Below are 25,000 nucleotides of genomic sequence, written 5' to 3' on the forward strand. Positions count from 1 at the left end.
GAGGAAGCTCCAGTATGAAAATGAGAGACTAAAAAGTCTAACATATGCTGTATAGAAGCAGAAAAGGGATTAATTTGTTTTTCATGGGCCCAAATGGTAAATCTCTTCCATTTTCTAGAGTACAGTTTGAGTGGAAGGTTTATGAGCAGACAAGAGATTGTGGAGTACTGGGGAAGACATATTTAGACACCTGGCAACTAATGGGATTGGAGGAACCACTCTTGTCAGCTTGAGGTTCAGAGTGTCTGGATGGGACCGAACGTCTGGCACTTGGTTCAGAATCCAGGGTTGTTGAATCAGATAAGGCAAATGAAGGGGAAAAATTTGCAGCCTTATCAGATGTAAATTGTGTATTTGACAAGCCACTTAAATGTGTGTACAAAAAAGGACGAAATATCAAAAATATTTTGGATGGGAGGTTCCCATTATAACAATTTCGGAACGCTCATTAGTAACAAAAAAGGTACACACGTGTGGAAGTTGTACCCAATGTAAGTACATACGGACTGGGGACATGTTATATTTAAAACGTAGAAACAAGTATATAACTACTAGAGGGTATGCAAATTGTAATACCACAGGTGTGGTATATATTGTTTTGTGTGGGGCATGTGACTCCTCCTATGTGGGTAAGACGGAAAGGAGGTTAAAACGAGGAATGTATGAACACCTTTATGATTTAAGGAAGAAAAATATAATAACGCCCTGTACAAACATCTTCAGGCATGTCCAAAAGCAGAGTATCAATTTTTCGTGATAGAGGTGGTCCCTATACACCCCAGGGGTGGGCCATGGGAGACCAGACTCAAATACAGGGAACTATATTGGCAATTAGTTATGGATGCTTGCCAACAATTCAGGACTTACTGATATGGTGTCTTTAAAACCTGTACTCAAGCTCAGGTCTGCAAACTTGTGATAGTTTTACATTTTTTTATGTATATTCATGTTATTTCATCCTGGTTTATTTATTTAAGTGAATTCTTGATTTTATATACATTTTCATGTGTTTTATTATTTGTCCACCAGATGGTGCTAGACTGTCACATGCAGTTTAGAATCCACTCTGTATCTTGGTAACTAATTGAATCACTGATGTCATTGGTCTATTCAAACAGGAGAAGTTATTTAACTAGGTAACTATGATGTCTTTGCCCATCTGATTAAGTTCTATGAGACAAAAACATAAGGGGAAGTGTTTTTATCAGTGTTTATTTGTGGATGCGTGTTCCTTTTGCTGTGTTTGAACATTAAATCACTTGTGTGTTGGAGCTGCTGGTCTCCGGAGTGCCTACACTCCTCTTTCTTCCTTTGTCCACAGAAGATGAGGGCGAGGGGAAGGAAATGTTAGTTTTTGGCTTTGTCTGCAGTAGAAAAGACTTCACTGAAGGCGGAGGGAATCGAATCCTTCAAAATGAATTTATTTTGTCTCTAGGGCTTGATGACTGAACCCATTACAAATGCTGCAGTCCTCTTGTAAGTGAACCGGACCCAAACAATGAGTGCAAAGGGAATGAAAATCAGAAGACGGGATTTTGTGGCCACACTTCTGGTATTTTTTAAAAGCAGAAGGGGCCTTACCTTTCTCAGACATGTCCAAAAATTATGGCTGGAAAATAGTCCATCACACACAAGCTTGAGAGAGAAGAAAATTTTTTTCCTTTTTTTTTTTTTTTTTTTTTTAAGTTTTTCCCCTTTCTTTTCTTTCACTTAAAGTATCAATGATAATAGCTACAGAAATATGCCAAGGTGTACGGGCAAAGAATATCACTGATATTTACAGTTACACGAACGTGTAAGAAAGAAGAGCGAGAGAGTAAGTATTAAACTAGAGGGTAGAGTATCAAATACAGAGAAAAACTAAGGAGGGAAATCTCTAAGAAATAACAATGGAAATTTACCTAAACCTAAGAAAACTTGAGAGCACTGGCAAAACGTGACCATTTTGGAAAAGCGGCAAATGAGATCTGGAGTAATTGTGAGAGAGGGATTTTGGGTAGAGGTGAAGCTCGAGAGTTTTTGGAACCGGATACATCTGTCAAAGATAAAATGAAGATTGACAACATCGGATCACTTTCCTTTACTTCTTGAATGGCCCTCATTTGTGCGTTTTTCAGGGCTTGTTTTACAGTATACTAAGGAGTTGCACAGCTGCAACCAAAACTGTAGCTAAATTACAGGCCTTCCTTGTTCAATGTATCGTTTTGTAGTCTAAGATGAATTGACAGTCCCCTCTCCCTACACTTTTCCTTCTGGTATTAAAACTATTGCTGCTGTGAGGGATCCTTGCAGTTTCATGTATAAGTGACAGCTGCTAGTTGAAAGGAAAGAAAAGGATTTGAAAGTAATTTTGTTCCCCAGTGCCAGCAGTAGAAAGATTTTTACTTCCTTTCATTCATTTATTTATATAGGTAGATAGTTGAAGTACTTCAGATTTTCTTTTCCTAATGTCTTAATTGAAGAGCACTTAGCACATGTAATCTAAAGTAAATGCAGCTGTATATCATGGTTGCTGTCAATTGTTACTTTTCTTTTTTTGACTAGAAAATGCTCATGTACTCCACTTGTGTAATGACCAACTCAGTCAGTGGAAGATGTCTCTTCCCAAGGGTCTGTGCACCAGATGTGTATCCTCCTCTGAAAGGATGTCACTCGAAGGCGTAAAAGACCTTATAAATAGTATCAGTATACCTAGTTAAGCATGACTACATTAGAGCAGATGTGAGTCAATGCAAGTTCTCTTCCTCTCTTCTGTAAAGACGGTGGAAAGCAGTTTCACACCTGTCGGTCTTTTTCACAGCTGCTGATGAGCTTCTGACATCAGCAGGACTAATTACCCATATAATGTTGACAGCAGGACATATTTCTCTCGTCTGTGGTATGTTATGCAGACAGACAATTTCTCTGCAAGTTATGTGAGACTGGTTTCTAGCTGCTTCACCATGGAGCAAAGCAATTTCTGTGAATTTCTGCTGAGGTCCTTCCATCTTTTGGAAATTTGAACATTCTGAAGTCCCAGTTTTAGGTCTGTCAAAAAGCTGATCTATATGGAATTCTCCCTGGGCACACTATGCTGCAGAACCCATCTTCCCTCAGATGACATCTTTCCATTACAGTACATGACATCTGAAATTATTGGTTGTCAGACAGTCACAGAGATATTATGTTTGAGATCATTGGGTTTAGTGTTGTCAATTTTATTTACGTGGTTCTTTTTCCAGGTTGTACATGAGAATTTTACAGTGGACTTAAGTTCATTGTTGACTTATGTTGCAGTATCTGCTATCTGATAAAGATATCCAGGAACTGCAGATGGTGGATTCTTACTCCAAACCTAACTATTGGTAGTCTGTATCAAATTCTCACTGCCATCCATAGTGGAGGCCACTGCAGATGCCTTTGCCTTTGAGTGAGGTGAGGACATTGTCAGGGGCAGACTGTCCAAGGTATGGTCACAATCATAGGGCAGTTTTCACTTCTTTATTCTGGAGGTGAGTGCAGCCTATCTCACATTTTAAACTTTTCAGGACTCTCTGCCCAAAGGTGCTTTAACCATCTTGACTGACAACATTGTAGTGATATGGTATGTATGTAACATTTGGTGGGGGGAGGGGTGCTCGCATCCAACTGCTCCCCCCCCTTCTTGGGTGAAGAAGTGTTGAGAGTATATAAATGGCCAGTGTAAAAGGTATACCATCTGATTGCCAGTCACATTACTGGGAAAGAAAATTCTTTCCCAGAAAGGGCTGATTACTAATGCATCAGTAGTGATCCTTCAGTGAATCAGTAACAAGAATGCTCTTCAGTCATTGGGAGAAGCTTTGCCATGACTTCTTTGCATCCTGCTCAACATTAAGTGCAGCAGATTCTTTTCCCCTGATTCCTTGTCTGTAGGAAAATCCCAGGGATGGTTTTGTCCAGAAATGTCCCCAGTACTTTTACATTCTTCAGTTTCTTTATTCTAAATTTCATTCAGAGAGCCAGACAGAGCAAACACAGTGTCATTTTCATAGCCTTTTTGTGGCCCAAGCAAGTATGGTTTCTCTGCTCATGTCATTTCTGCTGGGGAATCCTTTTTGTCTGAGGTCCTTCAGATCCCATCTTTCTGGCAAGTGTTACCTAGGTCAGTACTCCCCTTGTGTAAAATGCATGGTTACTCCAGTTCCATCAATGGCAGGGGACTCTTCATATCCCGCAAGGAATCCCATATAATCGCCTCTGCCTAGATGCCTAATATTAGAAAAATTTTGCAAGAGTTAGTGCACACATTTTTCTGTTTGAGCTACATGAAAATATGTAGATCCTTTCATAACTCAATTTCCTGCAAACTAGACTACATTTCTCACATTTTTGACACAGGATTAAGTTATTTATCCGTAAAGGGACAGCTTCCTGCCACTTTTTTATTTTTATCAAAGTTCTAAATTGTTAGCATCTTTGAAGGTATGTAACATGTTTTTGTGGGAGATTTTCCTTTTCTGACCTCTCAAAGATCATATTCTAACATGGAATTTACATGTTGTTTTGGAGAAGTCTTTTGAACCAGAAGCTACTGACAACATGAGATGTTTGTCATGGAACACACTGTTCTGGTGGCCATTGTCTCAACTAGAAGAGTTTTGAATTGCTAGTGTTATCTATCAGTACTCCATACTTGATTGTTTCACAAGGATTGAATGTTATTACAAACTAGTCTTTTATGTCCAATTTAGTCACTGAGCCACACCCCTCAGTCTTTCTTTTAGTTTAACTATCGTTTAACACAGGCAAATATTTACTGTATTGCACGGATGTCCACAGATAGCTTTGATTTTATGTGCAGAGAGCCAAATTATTAAGGAAAGATTTCACACGTTCTTATCTTTTTTTTAATAAGAAAGTTGAATCCGAAGTTATTAACACTATTCATCCATATTGTGACTAGTTGTATTAAATTTGGATACAAAAACAGACATTTTACCTTTGTAAGTCTGTGCAGTATAATGTTTTGAGTGGAATGAATTGTTCATTTGCCAAATGCTTCACCATATTGAAGTATTCATTAGAATCATGTGCTGTCTATAATGAGTAAAAAGTATTATTGATACTATCATATTTGTTATTAATATTTTGACATTTGAGATGGCTTTCGATGCTGGTGTGTGATATAATCGTAAAGTTCAGTTTGAGCCAACTACATTGAAAATGTGAAATTTCCTTCAGAGATTTGTTCAGTCATAAACCCGAGATGTTTTGAAATTGTAAAAATATTACTGGAAAGGTTTGTATTCTTTCTTTTCCTTTTATGAGTTCTCACTAGTACACTATGTGTAATTGTTATGTCTTTGGTTACAGTAGACAGATTATGCATACTGTATGTCCTATTGTAAACCCACGTTAATGCTTGTTTTTGAAGTTATTAAAATTGTTAAAAAAACATGCTTTGTCTTCAGGACCTAGAGCTCTTTCAGTGTAGTGGCTACATGCCACACATTTTCAAAAGTACATCCTTAAATGATAGTTGTATAGCAGCTACTTGGGCTTTACTTAAAATGTCAGCAGGATACTCTGGGTTGCATGAGATCTTTAAGTCTAGGTCCTCCTTCAGGACTGCAGTCACTTGAGGTATATTCCTTTTGAAGGTGACTACCCAGGAGGGGTAGTTTGGGACTGTGTCCTACTGTTGACAAGAACAGCCCTCTTCAGACTATATACAGCAGTTATAAACTTAACCACAACTATCGATCTGAATGAGTAGGTCCATTTTTATAGAGATTGTAGCATGTCCTGAATGTGATATTAATTTTCAGCCCTCTTCAGACTATATACAGCAGTTATAAACTTAACCACAACTATCGATCTGAATGAGTAGGTCCATTTTTATAGAGATTGTAGCATGTCCTGAATGTGATATTAATTTTCTTTTTCTAACCCCCTCTGCAGATGTGTGGTTCAAAGGCTGTTGCCCTATACTCAGTATGAAGGTTCAATCATCCGAAGGGGTGGTGTTGTAGGCACTATCAAAAACTGCTGCTTTGATTATGGTAAGTGATCTTAAGTCACAGAAACTGCTGTTGTACTTGGAAATTGCCAGGGTTTTTAGTCTGTTGGCGATCGTCTTCAGTTCATTCTGTTAACATTTTTTATTTTCATTTGCACTAAAATTGCTTTTGTTGGTTTGGTTTGGTTTGTCAGTATGGTTTGGGGATTGAGAGTAGTAGAAACTGGCTTTGCAGCAGTGATTGTTTCACTGTTTTCTTTTTTTTTTTGTACTATCTAGGCAGGACTAATATTAGCTAAGCTGCTAATTAAGATTAGCACTTGTAGTAATGAGGGCAAAAAGTTATTCTACACTGGTTAATGAGTTGTATTGTCTGCTTACAGAAATAGTTTGGAAAGAAAAGCTTTTAGACTTTTAACATTTTGTGTTTGATAAGCATCTTGGGTGGTAAAATGTGTTTTCATATTTTTAAAATTTGTTATAATTAGATTTATGTTGTGAAACTGTATTTCGAGTCTCTAATAGTCCCTTTTAGAGAACAAATCAATTCCATTAGGGTTAACCATGAAAAAGTCATCATCCTTGATTCCAGTCAGTTGGATTAAGCATATAATAATTTCTTTCGCATGTTGATCTTTTATTGAATGTCAGAGAATGTATTATAGGTTCATAGGTAGGCACTAGGCTATTGGCCCTAGGGCCTGTATAAGCCTAGCCAAAGGTACCCTGGCTTTCGCCACCCAAGAAAATTATTTTCCTGTGCCACTGTCGAGCAGAGCCACAGAAGTGATCCCCGGGGTGAATTTCCTATCTCCCATCCAATCATCAAGATTTTTCTTGAAGAGTGCTAATGAGGAGCTTTGTTTGATATAGATAGGTAGTGTGTTCCAGAGTATGGGAAGTCTTTGGGGCAGGAATCTATCCCTCCAGCATGTTCTGTTTATTGTGGTGATGAGGTTTAGGTCCCTAGACCGTGCAGCTCGTAGGGATTGGGATTTCTTTAAGTGGAGCATGTCTAAAAGCTCTGGGTTTGGCATAGCTTTGTGTGTTAGGCAGAGATTGCCTCTGAGTAGGAGATATGCAATGGAGTAAAGCTGCAGTTTTTTAAGATGGTCTGCATACGGCATCTCTTTGAAGCCAGTAATCCTCTTTGTGAGGTATTTCTGTGGCCTTTCCAGTTGTTGTAGATGTCTTATGAGGTACATACCAAAAGGAGCATTGTACTCTATAATGGGTCTAATGAGTGACTAGTAGAGGGGAACAATGACCTCTTTTTTCCTGGATGACAAACCTTTTGTGATGAGGTGTGCCACGTAGAAGGATTTCCTGACTACTGTGGCGATGTGATTATCAAAGGAGAGACTACTTTCCACCTGTGTCCTAAGGTCTCTTATCACACTTTCGGTGTTAAGTAGACTACCACCTATGTGGTAGTTCATGGGTACTGAGTTTTTACCAAAAGGGATGACAATGCATTTTTTGGCATTGAGCTTGAGGCCATGGCTTTGACACCAGGCATCTTTCTCAGCGAGGCCCTTTTGTAGGATGTCCACATCTTTTGGAGTTTTGATTATGGCTCCTAGTTTGCAGTCATCTGCGAACTTAGTTAGCCAAAGACCTTCTGTGTTGGCCTGTACTTCAGAGAAGTAGATAAAACAGGAGAGGACCTAGGACTCTGAACCCTGTGGTACTCCACTTGTCACTGGTCTGAAGTTGGATTTGGAGTCTGCTACTTTCACAGTGTGGGTTCTGTCAGTGAGCCAGTTGGCAACCCATCTTGTGACATAGGGATTTATGCCTAGTTTAGTGAGTTTATCCATAATTCCAGAGTGGGGGATGGTGTCGAAAGCCTTGGCGAGATCTAGATAGGCTGTGTGAACCACCTTACCCTCATCTACGGCTATGGTGACTGCTTCAAAGAAGTCTATCATGTTTAGGAGACATGATCTGCCTTTTACAAACCCAAACTGGGTAGGGTCCTGAGTTTGGAGATTACTAATGTCATTGTTTATAAATTACATGATGATACGTTCCATAGCCTTGCAGACCAGGCTCGTTAGGCTGGGGCGGTAGTTTCCGGGGTCTGTGGTGGCTCCCCCTTTGTCGAGTGGGATAACTGTCGCTGTGTGCCATTCAGTGGGCACATATCCTGAGGTGAGGCTATGATTGAACATGGTACTTAGGTGGGGTGCCAGTTCGTTCTGTAGTTCATTTAGAACACCGCCTGGGATGTCGTCAGGTCCCATGGATGCTGTGTTCTTGGCTTTGGATAGTGTGTTTTTTTACCCGTGCAGCCATGATTAAAGGAACTTTTCATTCTTCTGGTATAGAGATGGGCCCTCTAGGGGATGACAGGGGGGTAAAGTTAGCACTGAACCTATCTGCCAGGATGTTGGCAATATCAGTTGGTTCTGTATATTTAGTGCCATTGTGCTGTAACTCGGAGCAGATCTGAGTGTTGCCATTGAGATTCTTGACATAGCTATAGAATGCTTTGTGGTTGTCTTTAGAGTCAGTGGCAATTTTGTTTTCATAACTAGCTTTGGAGGATTTTATTATATTGTAATTATGTATTTTATTCCTCTGGTGAAAATTTGTACATACATTCCTGTTCTTATTCTGTAGTTTTAAGACTTATATGTACTTCAGTGCTCATCTCTGGTATTACAGTCATTTATGTGTTCTGCTGTCTTGCTGCCTCAGAGGTCTGGGGTTGTGGCTAAAAAGGTCTGGTAACTAGTCCACCTAACCTGGTTATCAAAATGAAAATAAGTAAAATTAGTTATCAAGTTTGATAGAATTGGTGAAGCCTTTTGGGGCACAGACACCTGGGCAGCAACAGTATAAATCAGGAAGGCTACTTCTAAAGTAAGTAAGAGTGCTTTTGGCAGGTTTAGCCTTGCAAGTAAGGTATGTCTTTTTGAAAAAATAAATAAGCAAGATACCTGCCCAGATCTTGGTTAATGTGTGATAACATTTTACAGACCATCTGAAAAGTAGGACCGAGGAGGCAATGGTAAATGGTACATACTTTGAGGAGTAAGGTTTGTAGTGGTAACGTGAAATTAATAGTTTAACTGATTTTGCAGGAAGCCCAGAAGAAAGATTGTGCTTCTATACAGATTACTTGGAGAGCAATACAGTTAATTATGAAAGACATTGCAAGTGATGAGAGGGAGAATTTGATTAGGTAATAGAAGTCTGCTGCAGAGGGTAGCCATTAGCTCAGCTGAGAATGCAAAGAAAAAATCCTGTTTCTTTTCCTTTGCTCATCTTTGTACTTGGGGTGCTTGCATCTTCTCTTCTGCTGCCAATGACATTTGTCTCTTCCTTGCACTTGAGGTGTTTGGACTTCCTCTTCTGCTGGCCATGCCATTTCTCTCATCCTTGCAGTGGGGGTGCTTGCACCTTCTCTGCCATGGCAAGATCAGGAAGAGCTCTCATAGCTGCTGTAATAATTAATTATTTTCTGTTGCTTGTACCTTTCAAGAATTGAAGATTTTGATCTTGACTGTAGTTGTAGAAAAAGTCTTGCAGTCCGTACCTAGCAAGTCAACGATACTATTTTTGTACGTTTTCTTCGACTGTCAAGGTGATAGCTCAGTATGTGTGCAAATACCGTTACTACTACCTGGATGAGCAAATGCTGTAAACACTGCTGCAACTGTCAGGTGATGGGGCTCCAACACCTGTTGCCTCCAGAATGTGCTTTCACAAGTGATTAGATCCTCTCCCGATTTCTGGTGAATGCTTGTCACCCATTCAGCCCCACTTGAAAGTGGAAGAATAGATCTATCCATCCTAGGGCTAGGATTTGTGGATATTTCCCCTCTTGTTTTTTGCCCTATGATGAGGGTGACTGGGCAAGTAAGGGGACATTCAGCTGTTGGAGTGCTTTGTAATGTAGGCCAAAAGATGAACACACTGAAAAAGAGTGCCTGGGCTGGTTCATTGCACCATGTGCAGCTCTGCCATGAGTGCACGTATTCATAACGGATATCATTGCACATTGCAGCTCAGCCTTGCACAGGGGAGAACTGCAATGCGCATAAAAGAAGTTCCAGCCTCTCCTGTAAGTATGAAAGGTTCTAGAAGTGCAGTAAAGAGGTTGGCTGGATGAAAGCAGGAGTTTTGGAGACCAGAAAGTTCAAAGCACAAGTCCTGGAAAAGTCTCAAATCAAGGGCCAGGTGTGGTTCAGCTCTATAATTTTTTTTTCCAAATCAGGTGAAAAGGACTTCATCCCTTAGTAGGCCACCCAACTCAACTTTTTTTAATATATACATGGCTGTAATCTCATTTTGTCTCACATTAGCTGAGAATGTGTTTTGATGGGTATCCTAATTGGCTACTAAAATAGTTAACAGCTCTGAAGACAAACGCAGGCTAAATCTGAGAAACTCTTCTCGGAAGCTCTGTATGCATCCCTATGAGTACTCTAAGCAAAAATTATTCTTACCATGCATGATACATGGGGGGAGGGGTATGGTAAAAATGTCTGCTGATTCAGCATTAGTGTTAACATTTCAATGGCAAAGTATATGTATGGCCTGTACTTGGATGTAACTAGTTTGTTTTTCTTTTTTAGCATACCATGAGTGGCTGCTAGGCGATTCTGTAGATGTGCTGCCTTTTTTATTGCTACCCTTGGCTGGTCCAGAAGAGTTTACCGAAGAAGAAATGGAAGGTAAGTGATCTGGAAGAACAGTTTGGGGGGGGGGGCTGAATGGCCAAAATGCTGAGCAGCATCACACTGAACAGAAAATATTGAAAACAGAAAAGTCAACAAGATTGCAGTTCATAGGTGTTTACTAGGCTAATGACCACAAGAGCCTTTTTAAGCCTAGCCATGCATCCCAAATCTCTGACAAATTCTGATTCTTGATAAGTGTATGCATGGACCTGGGAGGTGAATCATTTACAGGTTGCCTGTGTCCATTATAGACTTAGGTGCCAAATAGGGATGAATGTCTGGTTTCCCATCCAATTGTCCAAGTTGCACTTGAATTGGGTTAGGGAGGAATTCTGCTTCACATGGATGGGGAGCCTCTGCCATAGATGGGGTAGTCTCTGGAATACATTACCTATCTGTCCAGCAGGTCCTTTTTATATCACAGGCGACGTTTAAGTCTTTAGAACGGGTAATTCTGGTACTGTTTGTTTTGTGGATATGCAGGAGGTTCATCAGTGTGTGGTCTGACAATGCACTATATGCCAAGCATAGATCTCCCTTCAAAAGCCTGTAGGAGACAGAATACAGGGATAGGACCTTGAGGTGGTCTGCATAGGACATTTTACTTATGCCCTGTATTCATTTAGTGAGGAACCTCTGTGGACATTACAATTGTTGGATATGCCTGGTTAGGTACATAGCAGAGGGGGCATTGCACTCAGTATTAGGTCTGATGAATGCTGAATACAGTGGAACAAAGACTTCCTTGGACTTGGATCGGTACAGCGGGGTCAGGGAATTTCCATTTTCCCTGATATAGTGCAGTGTCAGAGTTGGTATATATAGTTAGCAGGGGAGTGTGGTGGCTGTGGGGGGGGCTTCCTGTATAGAATGTTTGCCTTGTTTTTTGGCTTTTGGAGTTTCTCTGGTTTCTGTTTGTCATAATGCCATTTGGCATTTCATTTTATTTTTATTTAACATTTGTTTACTGGGAAAGTCCGACTTGGAACAAAGACAATTTTCACTTTATATATGTATTGAACTTTAGACGTAACTAGTCACAATAGTAGCTGCTCTTTAATGCCACATTTTATTTCTTATTTAATTTATGTATGTATGTATTTATTTATTTATTTGACATTGTGAATTGGCTCAGAGACTCTCTTTCAGAACTTTCTGAGCCAGAGTTATAGATAGTGATATTGAATGACTATGATGGTTACATAGAGTAACTTGGCTAATCATTTTTCTGATGCTCTGTGCCTGGTTTCTATTTTGCTTCATCAGATTTGCATATTACTCCTCAGAGCTTCAGCCTGTGTTACGAGCTTCCTTTAGTTTAGCTGAGGTAGATGCTTTTGCCAGTGGGAACTCTTAAAACACATCTCTGTGGGTCCTTCATGTGTTATCATAGGGCTTATGAGAGAGAGATGTAAATAAATATGTGAAATGTTGAGATATGAAGATGAGGCTGTTGTCTGTGTACATTTACCTGACTGCAGTAGATTCTTCTGTCCTGGTTTGGTGGCTTACCATAATGATTCATTCTCATTTAGTGACAGATGAACCTCTCCTGAATTTTGTCACTTAGTGTAACTGTATTCCAGTAAGTTCTATCATACTTTAGAAGCTGGACAAGTCTCACTAGCTAGAAAGCTTTTTTAGGCGAGACACTAGAATAAACTGCAGTTACAGTAAAATCTTCTCCGTTCAAAATTTACTGAAGCCCTACATTTTTCTTTATTTTTGTGATGGTACTTTATAATAATTTGTGCCGTTGTCATGTTACTTTTTTAGGGTCAAACATATTCATTAAGCATAGTATTTTTTTAAAAGGTGATGTGAGTAGACGTATGATAATAGAAAAGGAAAAAAACATTAACATTTCTATTGTTGTTTTAATGCAGTATACATGAATGTTTTCTTTTTAACAGTTTTTATTCACTTCATTATATAAATTGTGAATTCTTGTCTTTACTTGCATTTCACTCCTCCTCCTGAACCTTATTTTCCGTATCATTCCTAAAAATTGCATTTATTTTTGTGTAATTTGCTCTTCCCTTTTCTAAGTATTCCATCCGTAGTGTTTTTATCTCCTTTAAAATTTTCAATACTTCAGTTATGATTGGTTTAGCTTTAACTTTTGAATTTCCATTTTCTGTTACTTGTGTATTTTTTTTTTTGTCCGGCAGTAGCATTAAACTTAGTAAGGCCTTACTATGTCTAGGCCATTCAGATCCAATATCCCAGCTTGTAAGATTATTTTCCTTCGTTACAACCGTTTTCTTCTTCAACATTTCTGACAAATACTCTGTAGGAAATTTTTTAAATCTGCCAACTCGTTAATTTCCCAAAAAACAAGTTACACGTTGCCTGTCTCTCTCCTGTCATGCCTGCATTATTTGCTCTCTCTCTCATATATATGAGGAAGTATTCTCTGAAGTTTATTTAGGGCATAAAATACTTGTTCAAACACTTCCAAGCAAAATTCCAAAACCTTCTAGACATTGTGGCATACTCGGGAGCCCTCAAGAACCTTTTAGACACTGTGACATACTTGGGAGCCATCCAGTTATCTACACACTGTTCCTTTATAAATTTCATTTCCAGTCTCTGTTCAGTCTTTTTAACCTCTTCTGATTTATTTCTTATAGTGTCCATTCAGTACATTTGTCAAGTTATTGATTTAAGTGCTTACTCTGGTATTATACTTATAATAGCAACGGCTTAAATATATAAACATATGTCGGTCCACCCTTGTGTTTAACAAATGAGCAAGTACAAACTGTTAGCAGGAGCTAATCTGTCAGTAAACTAAAGCCAGCTGAAAAATTGTGTGTGCTGTGTTTATATAGCTGCCTTTATTCATTCTCCTTTCAGTCCCATCTCAAATGCTGTTTTTATTCACGGTATGTTTTGCCACTATTTTCATTTAACTTTATACCCACACACACACACACACACACACACACACACACACACACACACACACACACATATATATATATATATATATATATATATATATATATATAAAATGTGTGTGTGTGTATGTGTATATATATATATATATATATATATATATATATATATATATATATATATATATATATACATAGATATATATATCTATATATATCTATATATATATATATATATATATATATATATATACTGTCTCTGTCTCTCTGTCTCTGGACATGCGCTGGGAACACCTCTCAATGCATAATCCTGAATACTGGTGTTCCCCAAGGTTGTATACTCAGCCCCTTGTTCTTCATCATTCTCACTCATGACTGTACTGCAAAACATAACTGAAATCATATTATAAAATTTGCTGATGATACCACAGTTGTGGGTCTCATTAGGGGTGGGGATGAATTTAACTGCAAGGATGAGGTGACTCTCTGTTCCTGTCACAACAGGTAATCAATCTGGACCCGAATGTTAAGATCAAATAAATGATTATGGACTTCAGAAGAAAGGCAACAGTTCACCAACCACTCACTATCAAAAGGGAGGTAGTAGAGAAAGTCAGAACAACCACGTTCCTGAGCCTTCACATCTCAGATGACTTCTGGACTGTTAATTCCAACTATATAGTCAAGAAGGCTCAACAGAGGTGTCACCTCCTGAGAAAACTCAAAAAGACCAGACTGCTACTGTCTGCTCTTACCACGTTTTGCAGGGGAGCTATCAATAGCATCCTCACTAGCAACTTGATAGCATGGTTCAGCAATTGCACAGTTGCTGAGAAGAAATTACAGAGAAGGGGTGGTAAGGGTGGATGAGAAAATCATGGGCACAAACCTCCCTTCTATTCAGGAGCTTAGCTTTACAAGAGCAAGAAAGAGAACATACAACATACTAGCCGATTCGACCCATCTGGCCCACAACTGGTTCTCGCAACTTGCGTTTCGAAGGAGGTACTACAGCTTCTGCTGTAGAACTACCAGATTCAGGAGTAGTTTGTATTCTACAGCTGTGAGACTTACTAATACAGACACTGATCATAATACCTGATAGATTGAAGCCTCTTTTTTATTTAATCCTGCTGCTCTGAGCAGTTACCGCCAATATTACTATTACACAATATGATGGCTATACTGAGTCACATCTGAGGTTAACAAGTGCAATACAGTAACTAAACAGCTGCTATTCACTAGTATCTGTTTATTCTCTATCTTAATGGTGATAGGGTTTGGTGGTGGGTATTTACTCTTTATTATTGGATAATGGGTTTTGAGTGTGTTTATGTAATGTGAACTACCTCTTGCATGTCATACGTGCTGTTTTCTTTCTTATGTTATTATCAGATACTGCTGTATCTGTATTATTTGCACTGCGTTTCTCTCATGAGCTGACATTTGTAATTTCATTTAGGCTGCACTTGTGTGGTTCTAAATGACAGTAAAGTTTCTTTGACTCTCTGATTCCTTCTCTAGTTCTGGATCAGTCTTTGCTAGGACCATTCTGCAAGGGATCCTGAACCATTCACCCTCCATCTCCAAAATGTTGTAAGCTAGGGTAATCTACCATGTAGCTAAAGCCTAATGCAGCAGTGATCAATATGATGAACACAGTACAGTTGTGTAAGTAAACTTACAATAACAGTAGATGTTTGAATGATCACTGTTGTAATAGCTGCTGTCTCCTCCATCCCCTTAAGTTTTGGGGTATGTGTATATATTTCTGTTTGTACGTGAGAGTATACAATATGTATACACACGTGTGTGTGTGTGTGTGTGTGTGTGTGGATAAATTAATATATATGGGTTCCCTACGTTAGACCGACAGCTCGGAAGATCGACACTCAAAACACAGACGCCAGAACAACGAAACCTCAAAAATACGAAAGTTCACATGCTCGTCAAACCGCAGTCCTGACACTTAACAAAACAAAAAGTTCACTGTTACACACAACACACACACAACAAAAGCACACCAACAACCTAAAAACCTACACTACATCTTACACAAAACTATGGATGCACTAACCTTAACCCAAACCCTAACCCTAAGGTCCGACACTACCGCACACTTACCTAATTCCCTCACTATCGCACACTTACATTACCCGCACCCTAACTCCCTTACTATCTCTCACTTACTGGGTTGCGCTTACAAGTTACCCCTGTCAGTGTTTACACTGTCGGGATTACGACTTGTCGGTCATCCTCTTCGCTGATGTTCTTCGTGTTTCACTGTTGCAGTCATAACTGTAGGGTGATCCTGCCGGCAGGCAGCCCGAGGTCGGCCAGAATCCCAAAGTCTGCGTCTGGCGTCAGCTGTACCAGCAAGAACCCTGACGTCAGAACGCAGAGGTATAAAGCTGACAGCCGACGCCATCTTCTCCAGTCTTTCTTGCCGTGCGGTGGAAAGCAGCTCGCAAGTAGTTGGTTGGCGTTTTCAGACAACGTGCTTTGATTTGTCTTCGGTCCAAAGTTTTCTACTTCTCTTCTCAAGCTAAGTACCCCGTTGGGGAAACTTTTTTCTTGCTCCTCCGATGTCAGAAAAAGTTAATAATTGTATATCGTGTGGAAAACAAATACCTCATAAAGATTTCCACTCTTACTGTCTACCTTGCTTAGGCCCTGACCGCGACGTTTCTTGCTGTCGGTTCTGTGCCAGGCTTAATTCTCGCACTATCAAGTGTAGGTACGATTGGACCTTGAATTATTTCGGTAGACGATTCAATTATAGGATGTCGTCGGATACTTTACCGACAACCAGAATTCAAAAGAAACGCAAAGACAAGGATAGGCCTCCGAGGTCCAAACATGATATTTTGCAGCCGGAGCCAGCTTCGGGTTCGGCGGTCGTCAGTGAGGCGCTTTTGCAGCCCCTGTCGTCCGCCACTTCGGAACCGATGGCCGACACGGACTCCCATGGGGAGCCTTCTAGGCCTAGTATTTTAACTGCTGCAGGACCTTCAGACGTCGCTCCTTCAGATGGGTCCGGAACCGCTGTGCAGGTACCGGCTTCTGAGGGTTTTCAGGCCTTCTAATATCACTATTTCTACAAAGACAAAGGCAAAGTCAAAGACTCCTGTTAAACCAAGGGTTTCTTCACAAGCTTCCTCGGATACAGCTCCCAAGTCCCAGAAGCAATTACTTCGGATGGCTGAAGATTTACTTACAATGATTAGGGGTTCTCACCCTCCTCCAGAAAAAAGGCCTAGACAGGATATTCCTTATGATTCTTCTGATCAGGCTTCTGTGTCTTCTGTCTCTTCCTCTGACCAGGATTATTCTTTTCCTCCTTATGAGGATTCTGATACAGAGGACTCTATTCCCTCTGCTTCTCCCCCTGAAGATTTTTCTTTTGGGGAAACCTTACATGAGATGAGGGAGCATTTTCATTGGGAAGGTCAGGATTACTCTGCTTCCAAGAAAAGACTTGGGGAATTTCTCCTTCTCCCTCAACACAGACCTTTGGCTATTCCTCCTGTACTTGATATTGTGGATGATGCTTTTTCTGAAGCTAACCTAAATCCTGATTCCTTGCCGCCTGCTTCTTCTAAGCCTGATAGATTTTACAGAGTCCCTGACTCCCATCAATTCTTATTTAAGAAGCTTTCTGCTGATCCTGAAACCATTTCTCAGGGTTCTAGGGCTGCTAAGGCCGCTTCATCTAAAAATCCTATCCCCTCTGAAAAGGATTCTCGTGCCTTGGACAGGTGGGGCAAAAAGGTTTACACTTCTGCTACCCTTTCTATTAGAGCTTTAAATTGCCAGTTTCACATGTTCAGGTATCAGCAATTTCTTTTGTCTGTTCTAAAGCAAAAGCTCTCTACCTTTCCTGTATGTGCAGAGGACAAGGAATTACAGGATGTATTGCATGCAACTGAACAAGTTAGCAAACATAGTTTACATTGTGGTTTTGATGCCTTAGAAGCTTCTTGCAGGGCCGCAGCCTCTGGTACTGTTATAAGGAGACATGCTTGGCTTCGTGAGCAGAATTTACCAGAACAGGTTAAGGCTAAACTGTTAGATGCCCATGTTCAGCATGATGTTTTATTTGGATCCAAGGCTGAGGAGGTTATTAAAAAGATGGAAGAAAAAGCAAAATCTATGCAGACTGTTAAAGATTTTTTACAAGTTCAGCCTCCTAGATTTTCTAGAAATTGGCCCTCCAAAAATTGGTCTCTTCCCACGTCTGACAGGCCTCAAAGGGGAAGATATAGACTCTCCAGAGGTTGGGGGCAGGCTCAGGCCTCTTACAGGTCCAGAAAATGGACTGCTTCTTCACCTAGAAGGGGAGAAGACAGACCTCAATCACAAAAGAAGCAGATCCAATGACTCTCTCCGTTGGGCTACAGGTCCTCCTTGCTTGGAAGCCCCTCTCGGAGGAAAACTTTCTCTTTTCTACCAAAATTGGACTCTTATTTCCCAGGACAAATGGGTTTTAGACGTGATTTTAAGAGGCTACAAATTCCACTTTCATACTCTGAAAATCCAAAAAGAATAAAGCTAGTGCTTAGCCAAATCCCAGTTCAGCAAAGAAATAAATCAGCAAACCAAAAACGTCACTGGGAACTGCTGCTGTACAAATACTGTAAAATGTTTATTAAAACACAAAACAAACCAAAAAGTATCAAAGTGAGCGCTTTCGGGCTAAGCCCTTCTTCAGACAAAGTGCTTCTCACAAACATCACATTTTAAAATAAACATACACCAATCACTCTTCAGTAAAAAACCCCACCCTGTTTTAATTGTTAGCTGAAACTAACAAGTCATCATTAAAAACACTCTTACTTAATAAAAAGTACGCCTACTTTTAAGTGTTGGCTTCAGAGGCACCATATCATTCAGCCCAGGTTGAATATGGGCTGTTAAATCTAAAATCCACTTTGATTCTATGGTTTCTGTCTTTAACCTAATATCACCCCCTCTCTTATTAATGAATACATTGGCTATCACCCTAAATTTAAATCTATGTGTAGGATTATCCTTTACATGATTATATAGCGCATTGTGCTCATCACAGTTCCTAATTGACGAAATGTGCTGTAGTATCCTGACCTTAAGCATATTGTTGGTTTTACCAACATAATATCCTGAGCATGATGTGCAATCAGCCAAATACACCACATTAATGGTCCTACAGGTAGCTCTCCTTTAAAATGAAAACTCTTCCCTGTGGAAGGATGTACAAACACTGTCTCCCTATTAATATGATCACAAGCCTTACAGCCCCACATGGGACAGTACCCAGCGACCTAGGTAGGCATGTGACCTCATTGTTTCCCCTATCGTGACAGAGTATATCCTTCAGGTTCTTATTTCTCTTATAACTAAATTGTGGAAAGTCCCCTACTATATCACTCAAGTTTCTGTCACTAGTGATGATGTTCCAATTCCTCTTGATGATGTCACACACCCCTTTGACATTACTGCCATATGTTAGTGTTATCCTAGGTATAGTTTCCTTCTTCCTACCTTTCATCCGGTGACCATTGTGATTACTATAATTACTTCCTAGGTTTGTTGTAACATCAAGCCATGGTCTATATTTGCCTTGCCTGTTCGCAGTACCTCTTGCTACTGCTGTTTCCACTAGCTCACATCTATACCCTCTTTTTTGGAAACATTCTTTTAAGTCATCTATCTCTCTCTCAAAATGTTCATCCTGTCGACTGATCCTAGAGATCCTGCCAACCTGCCCCTCCACTATGTTGGAAAAGGTATACCTAGGGTGCATGCTGTCAAATGAGAGCAAAGAATTCTTCCAACTCTCTTTTCGATACAATCTGGAACTAAAGCCTACGGGTGTAAGTTCTACTGTGACATCCAAGAAGTCCAGAGCCTCACATGAGCTCTTGATATCAAACTTCAAGAAGGATGTGGTAGAGTGTAGATATTCCATAAAAGTATTTAGCCTTTGTTCACCCCCCTTCCAGGCAATAAAGATATCGTCTACAAAACGTAGATAAACCCCTATATGTGGACTCCAATCTCTGTGGTTCAAAACATGTTTCTTTTCCCAGAAGGAGAGAACTAGGTTGGCATAGGAATTTGCACAGGGGGTACCCATGGCTACCCCCTGTACTTGCCTAAACACTGATCCATTGCTCAAGAAGATGTTATTCTCCAAGACCAGTTTCAGTGACTCTTCTATGAGAAAAAGTTCTTTCTCTACAACACCCACATCCTTCAGAACCCCTACACAGGCTGCTATACCATACTCATTGCCTATTACTGTGAACAAACTATTTACATCTAGGCTTACCAACATAGCGCCCTCCTGGCTACCTTCCCTGTTCATTTCACCCAAAACTCTAAGGAAATGTGCAGTGTCCTTCAGAACATTGTTCATACGATCTACGTAAGGTCTAAGTGTGCACTCCAACCATATTGACAAATGCTCCGTGACCCACCCCCTTCCCGAACTATGGGTCTAAGGGGTAGGTCTGTCAATGATTTGTGCACCTTGGGTAGGGCCTTGAACACAGGAATGACTGGTTTATCCACATGAAAGAATTCCATGAGGTCTTGAGTGATATACATGTTAGTATACAACCATTTAATCTGTCCATGTACCTTACTAACAATATTCCTGACCTCTACTGGGTTCAATAGATGATGTACATCTTTGTCTGCCAACAATCCAGATAATTTCAGTTATACCAGCCCCTCCTTTATCTGCTATCTTTATTGTTAAGTTTTTGTTCTTACTAAGATTCTCTAGGGCCCGTCTTTGCTCAGGGTTCAGATTGTAAAAACGATCTTTTCCTTTTTCTTGCATAAACAAAAACAAGTCATTTTCACATTTATTAATGAATAAACTAAGTGCGGGTGAAAAAGGTGGAACATAACTACTAGGCTGACGTAGGCCCACACTAGGACCCTGTGTCCCTCCATAGATTTTGTTCAGCATAACCCTTCGACAATACAACATCAAATCCAATACTACATCGCTATATATACAAGCTTTGCTTGGTACAAACGTCATCCCTTTGTTTAAAACATAAATTTCAGCTTCACTCGGTACATATTTAGATAAATTAAATACAATATCATAAACAGAATTACTTGCAGTCAATTCAAAGTTCTCCTCTTGTTCACTGAGTCCCTGTCGTCGCTCCGCGACCGCTTCCATGGACCCTTCTACCTCACATTCGTAGGCAGCATGCCCAAAAAATAATTCTGTCCTGGAGCCATTTTCGGACGCGCTCCCAAACCTCCTGAACAGGATTGTAAGTCCAAGGAGCCAATGGCTTCATCTGTGGCATTCTGTAGGTTTAACAAAGGGACTCCTTCCCCTGTTCTTGTTGTTATCCCTTCCTCAATAGGGCTTCCCTTGTCACACCCAACGTCTGCTGTCTCCTCAAGCCTAGATGGTTCTGTGCTTTTATTTCCTAAAACACTGGCACTAACCAGCGTCGATTGTTGTGCTGAGCTCAGGATCCCTGCAACGCCATCAACAGCTGTGATGTCTTCTCTAGCCACAGACCGCTCATCTGATGCGACGTCAACTGGGACTGTTGTTACTGAACGTGTCTCCCTGTTCGACGTCAATCGTCTGCGTCGTTCTCCTGTTGTTGTAGATACTCCACTGGGTCTCTGTGCCCTCCAAGTAGCGTTCGAAGCCCTAGGGGTATTCTTCGGCCACACGAAGATGTTGCCCCTCGAGAAATCTTCATAATCCCTTTTCAGCTTTCCCATCTTCGTAGTTTTTAGTTTCTCATCATTGTCCATGAGCCCTCGATGTAGCTGTTCCAGCCGAGATTCATGATACGGCTCACGGAACTCTTTGGACAATTTCTGCCTTATGTTAAACACCTCCCGTTTCAATTCCTCAGTCTCTGGTAGGAAAAAAGTCAAAAGTAATTCTATGTATTGAAAACTTGTGTTCAAATTAATAGCCTGCTCTCATTTGACAGCATGCACCCTAGATATACCTTTTCCAACATAGTGGAGGGGCAGGTTGGCAGGATCTCTAGGATCAGTCGACAGGATGAACATTTTGAGAGAGAGATAGATGACTTAAAAGAATGTTTCCAAGAAAGAGGGTATAGATGTGAGCTAGTGGAAACAGCAGTAGCAAGAGGTACTGCGAACAGGCAAGGCAAATATAGACCATGGCTTGATGTTACAACAAACCTAGGAAGTAATTATAGTAATCACAATGGTCACCGGATGAAAGGTAGGAAGAAGGAAACTATACCTAGGATAACACTAACATATGGCAGTAATGTCAAAGGGGTGTGTGACATCATCAAGAGGAATTGGAACACCATCACTAGTGACAGAAACTTGAGTGATATAGTAGGGGACTTTCCACAATTTAGTTATAAGAGAAATAAGAACCTGAAGGATATACTCTGTCACGATAGGGGAAACAATGAGGTCACATGCCTACCTAGGTCGCTGGGTACTGTCCCATGTGGGGGCTGTAAGGCTTGTGATCATATTAATAGGGAGACGGTGTTTGTACATCCTTCCACAGGGAAGAGTTTTTATTTTAAAGGGAGAGCTACCTGTAGGACCATTAATGTGGTGTATTTGGCTGATTGCACGTCATGCTCAGGATATTATGTTGGTAAAACCAACAATATGCTTAAGGTCAGGATACTACAGCACATTTCGTCAATTAGGAACTGTGATGAGCACAATGCGCTATATAATCATGTAAAGGATAATCCTACACATAGATTTAAATTTAGGGTGATAGCCAATGTATTCATTAATAAGAGAGGGGGTGATATTAGGTTAAAGACAGAAACCATAGAATCAAAGTGGATTTTAGATTTAACAGCCCATATTCAACCTGGGCTGAATGATATGGTGCCTCTGAAGCCAACACTTAAAAGTAGGCGTACTTTTTATTAAGTAAGAGTGTTTTTAATGATGACTTGTTAGTTTCAGCTAACAATTAAAACAGGGTGGGGATTTTTACTGAAGAGTGATTGGTGTATGTTTATTTTAAAATGTGATGTTTGTGAGAAGCACTTTATCTGAAGAAGGGCTTAGCCCGAAAGCGCTCACTTTGATACTTTTTTGGTTTGTTTTGTGTTTTAATAAACATTTTACAGTATTTGTACAGCAGCAGTTCCCAGTGACTTTCATACTCTGCCAAGGTCTTCGGGCTGGCCGGATCTGCCAAAACATCAATGGTCAGAGGCCTTAAATCAAGTGGACGCCTTATTGGCCATGAAAGCCATAGAACCTGTTCCACTTCCAGAGATGGGAAAAGGTTTTTACTCCAGACTATTTCTGGTCCCAAGGAAACAAAACTCATGGAGACCTATTCTGGACCTCTCAGTGTTAAATACCTTTCTGGAGATTCCAAAATTCAAGATGCTTACTCTGCAACAACTTCTTCCCATGCTCTCCCAGGATACTTGGATGGTGACATTGGACTTGAAGGAAGCCTATTTACACATTCCCATCAGACAGGAACGCAGAAAGTACCTCAGATTCAAGGCAGGTTCGAGACGCTTTCAATTCTCTGTACTGCCCTTTGGCTTATCTACTGCGCCCAGAGTCTTTACCAAGTGTCTGGCTCCAGTAGTAGCTTATTGCAGACTCCAAGGAATTCAAATTTACCCCTACCTGGACGACTGCCTTATTCAGGCGGACAGCAAGAATCTTGTACTTCAACATCTGCAGTTTGTTCAGCGTCTTCTCCTACTACTGGGATTTTCAGTGAACACAAAAAAGTCACATTTGATCCCCTCTCAACAAATGATCTTTTTGGGAGCTCTTCTAAACACAAACTTACAAAGGGCCTTCCTTACTCCAGAAAAACAAGTACAGCTGGCTTCAATTTTCAAGACCTTGGCTACTTTAACTCAGCTCACTGCAAGGAAATTCCTGCAGGCTCTGGGCTACATGGCTTCTTGCATCCTGTTGATTCCAAATGCAAGGCTTCATATGAGAAAACTTCAATGGTACCTAAAGAGTGTATGGTCTCAGCATTACCACAGCCTGGAAACTATGATACCTCTGATTCCCTGCCTCCAAAAGGAGTTCCTTTGGTGGTCCAGGGCTTGTGCTTTAAACGAAGGGAATCCCTTTCGTCTACCTCATCCTGCTCGGATCATAACCACAGACGCCTCGGATTATGCTTGGGGAGCTCATTACCTAAACAATTGCCAGCAGGGCTGTTGGACAAAGAAGCATCTTCCCTGGCACATCAACTTGAAGGAAATGTTGGCAGTCCAAAATGCTCTTCTAGCCTTCCAGAATCTTTTGCAGCCAGGACATCATCTGATTCGCACAGACAATACCACAGTCATGTAGTATATAAACAAGCAGGGAGGCTCTCACTCATACCCCCTTTGCAGACTAGCCATGAGTTTATGGGACACAGCTCTAAATCTGAATCTGCATCTTCAAGCTCAATTCATTCCAGGAAAACAGAATCTCTTAGCAGACAGCCTAAGCAGAAATCTTTTGGATCCTCACGAATGGATGCTAGACCCCAACTTATTCAGCAGGATTACGAAAGTTTGGGGTTGCCCTCGGATAGATCTGTTTGCATCCCATCTCAATCATCAGCTGCCTCTCTTTTGCACCAGGTCCTTCCACAAAACAGCTTGGAAAGTGGATGCCCTGTCTTTCAGCTGGAGGAATCTTTCGGGATACGCCTTCCCTCCTCTTCCTCTTCTGCCTCGGGTGTTACTGAAAATAAAACAGGACAAACCCAAAATTATCATTTTGATAGCTCCAAATTGGCCTTGGCAGTTTTGGTATCCAACTTTGAGACACCTGTTCTTGGAACCTCCATGGATTCTGCCTCTGTTTCCTTCTCTTCTGTCCCAGCATCAGGGTCAGATGCTACACTCTCAAATCAAGACTCTTTGCCTGGCAGCTTGGCACTACAAGGGCCTTTGATTCCTTCTGCTTTTCCCAAACAAGTTTTGGATGTTCTCTTAGAAGCTAGGCACCCAAGCACTAGAAAATCTTATGCTTCTAAATGGAAAAGATTTTGTATTTGGATGCGGGATCGAGGTTCTGATCCTCTTTTACCCGACATTTCTTCCATTTTACTTTACCTCTCTGACCTTTTGCTTAAAGGCCTCTCTTTTTCTTCCATTAAAATCCATGCTTCTGCAATCTCAGCTCATTACAACACTGATCCCCCCATCTTCTCTCATCAGCTGGTGAGGCAATTCTTGAGAGGGGCTAAGAATTTAAGACCTCCTAGAACTACTCCTGTTCCTGCTTGGGATCTTAATTATGTTTTGGAAAAACTTACTTTACCTCCCTTTGAGCCTGCTGCTGCTTCGGATATCAAGTTTTTATCTTGGAAGACAGCTATTTTATTAGCATTGACTTCTGCCAGAAGGGTGTCAGAGTTGCAAGCTCTCATGGCTGTGGAACCATACCTTATTTTCCACCAA

The 25,000-nt window shown here is 40.5% G+C and overlaps 1 protein-coding gene across 4 annotated transcripts in view; it reads left to right on the forward strand.

Annotated features, from left to right (window-relative positions):
• Positions 1-25,000, forward strand: part of HGH1 (HGH1 homolog) — a 272,644-nt gene that overhangs the window by 146,876 nt on the left and 100,768 nt on the right. For all 4 annotated transcript variants that reach the window (XM_044067701.1, XM_044067702.1, XM_044067703.1 and 1 more), the window contains exons 3-4: positions 5,923-6,023; positions 10,567-10,665. In XM_044067701.1, the coding sequence (XP_043923636.1) occupies positions 5,923-6,023; positions 10,567-10,665 (200 nt within the window). The remainder of the gene's footprint in view (positions 1-5,922; positions 6,024-10,566; positions 10,666-25,000) is intronic.

This window comes from Protopterus annectens, chromosome 3.part1 (assembly GCF_019279795.1).
Source record: "Protopterus annectens isolate FY-2018-M chromosome 3.part1, PAN1.0, whole genome shotgun sequence".
In the NCBI taxonomy this organism is placed as follows: domain Eukaryota; kingdom Metazoa; phylum Chordata; order Ceratodontiformes; family Protopteridae; genus Protopterus; species Protopterus annectens.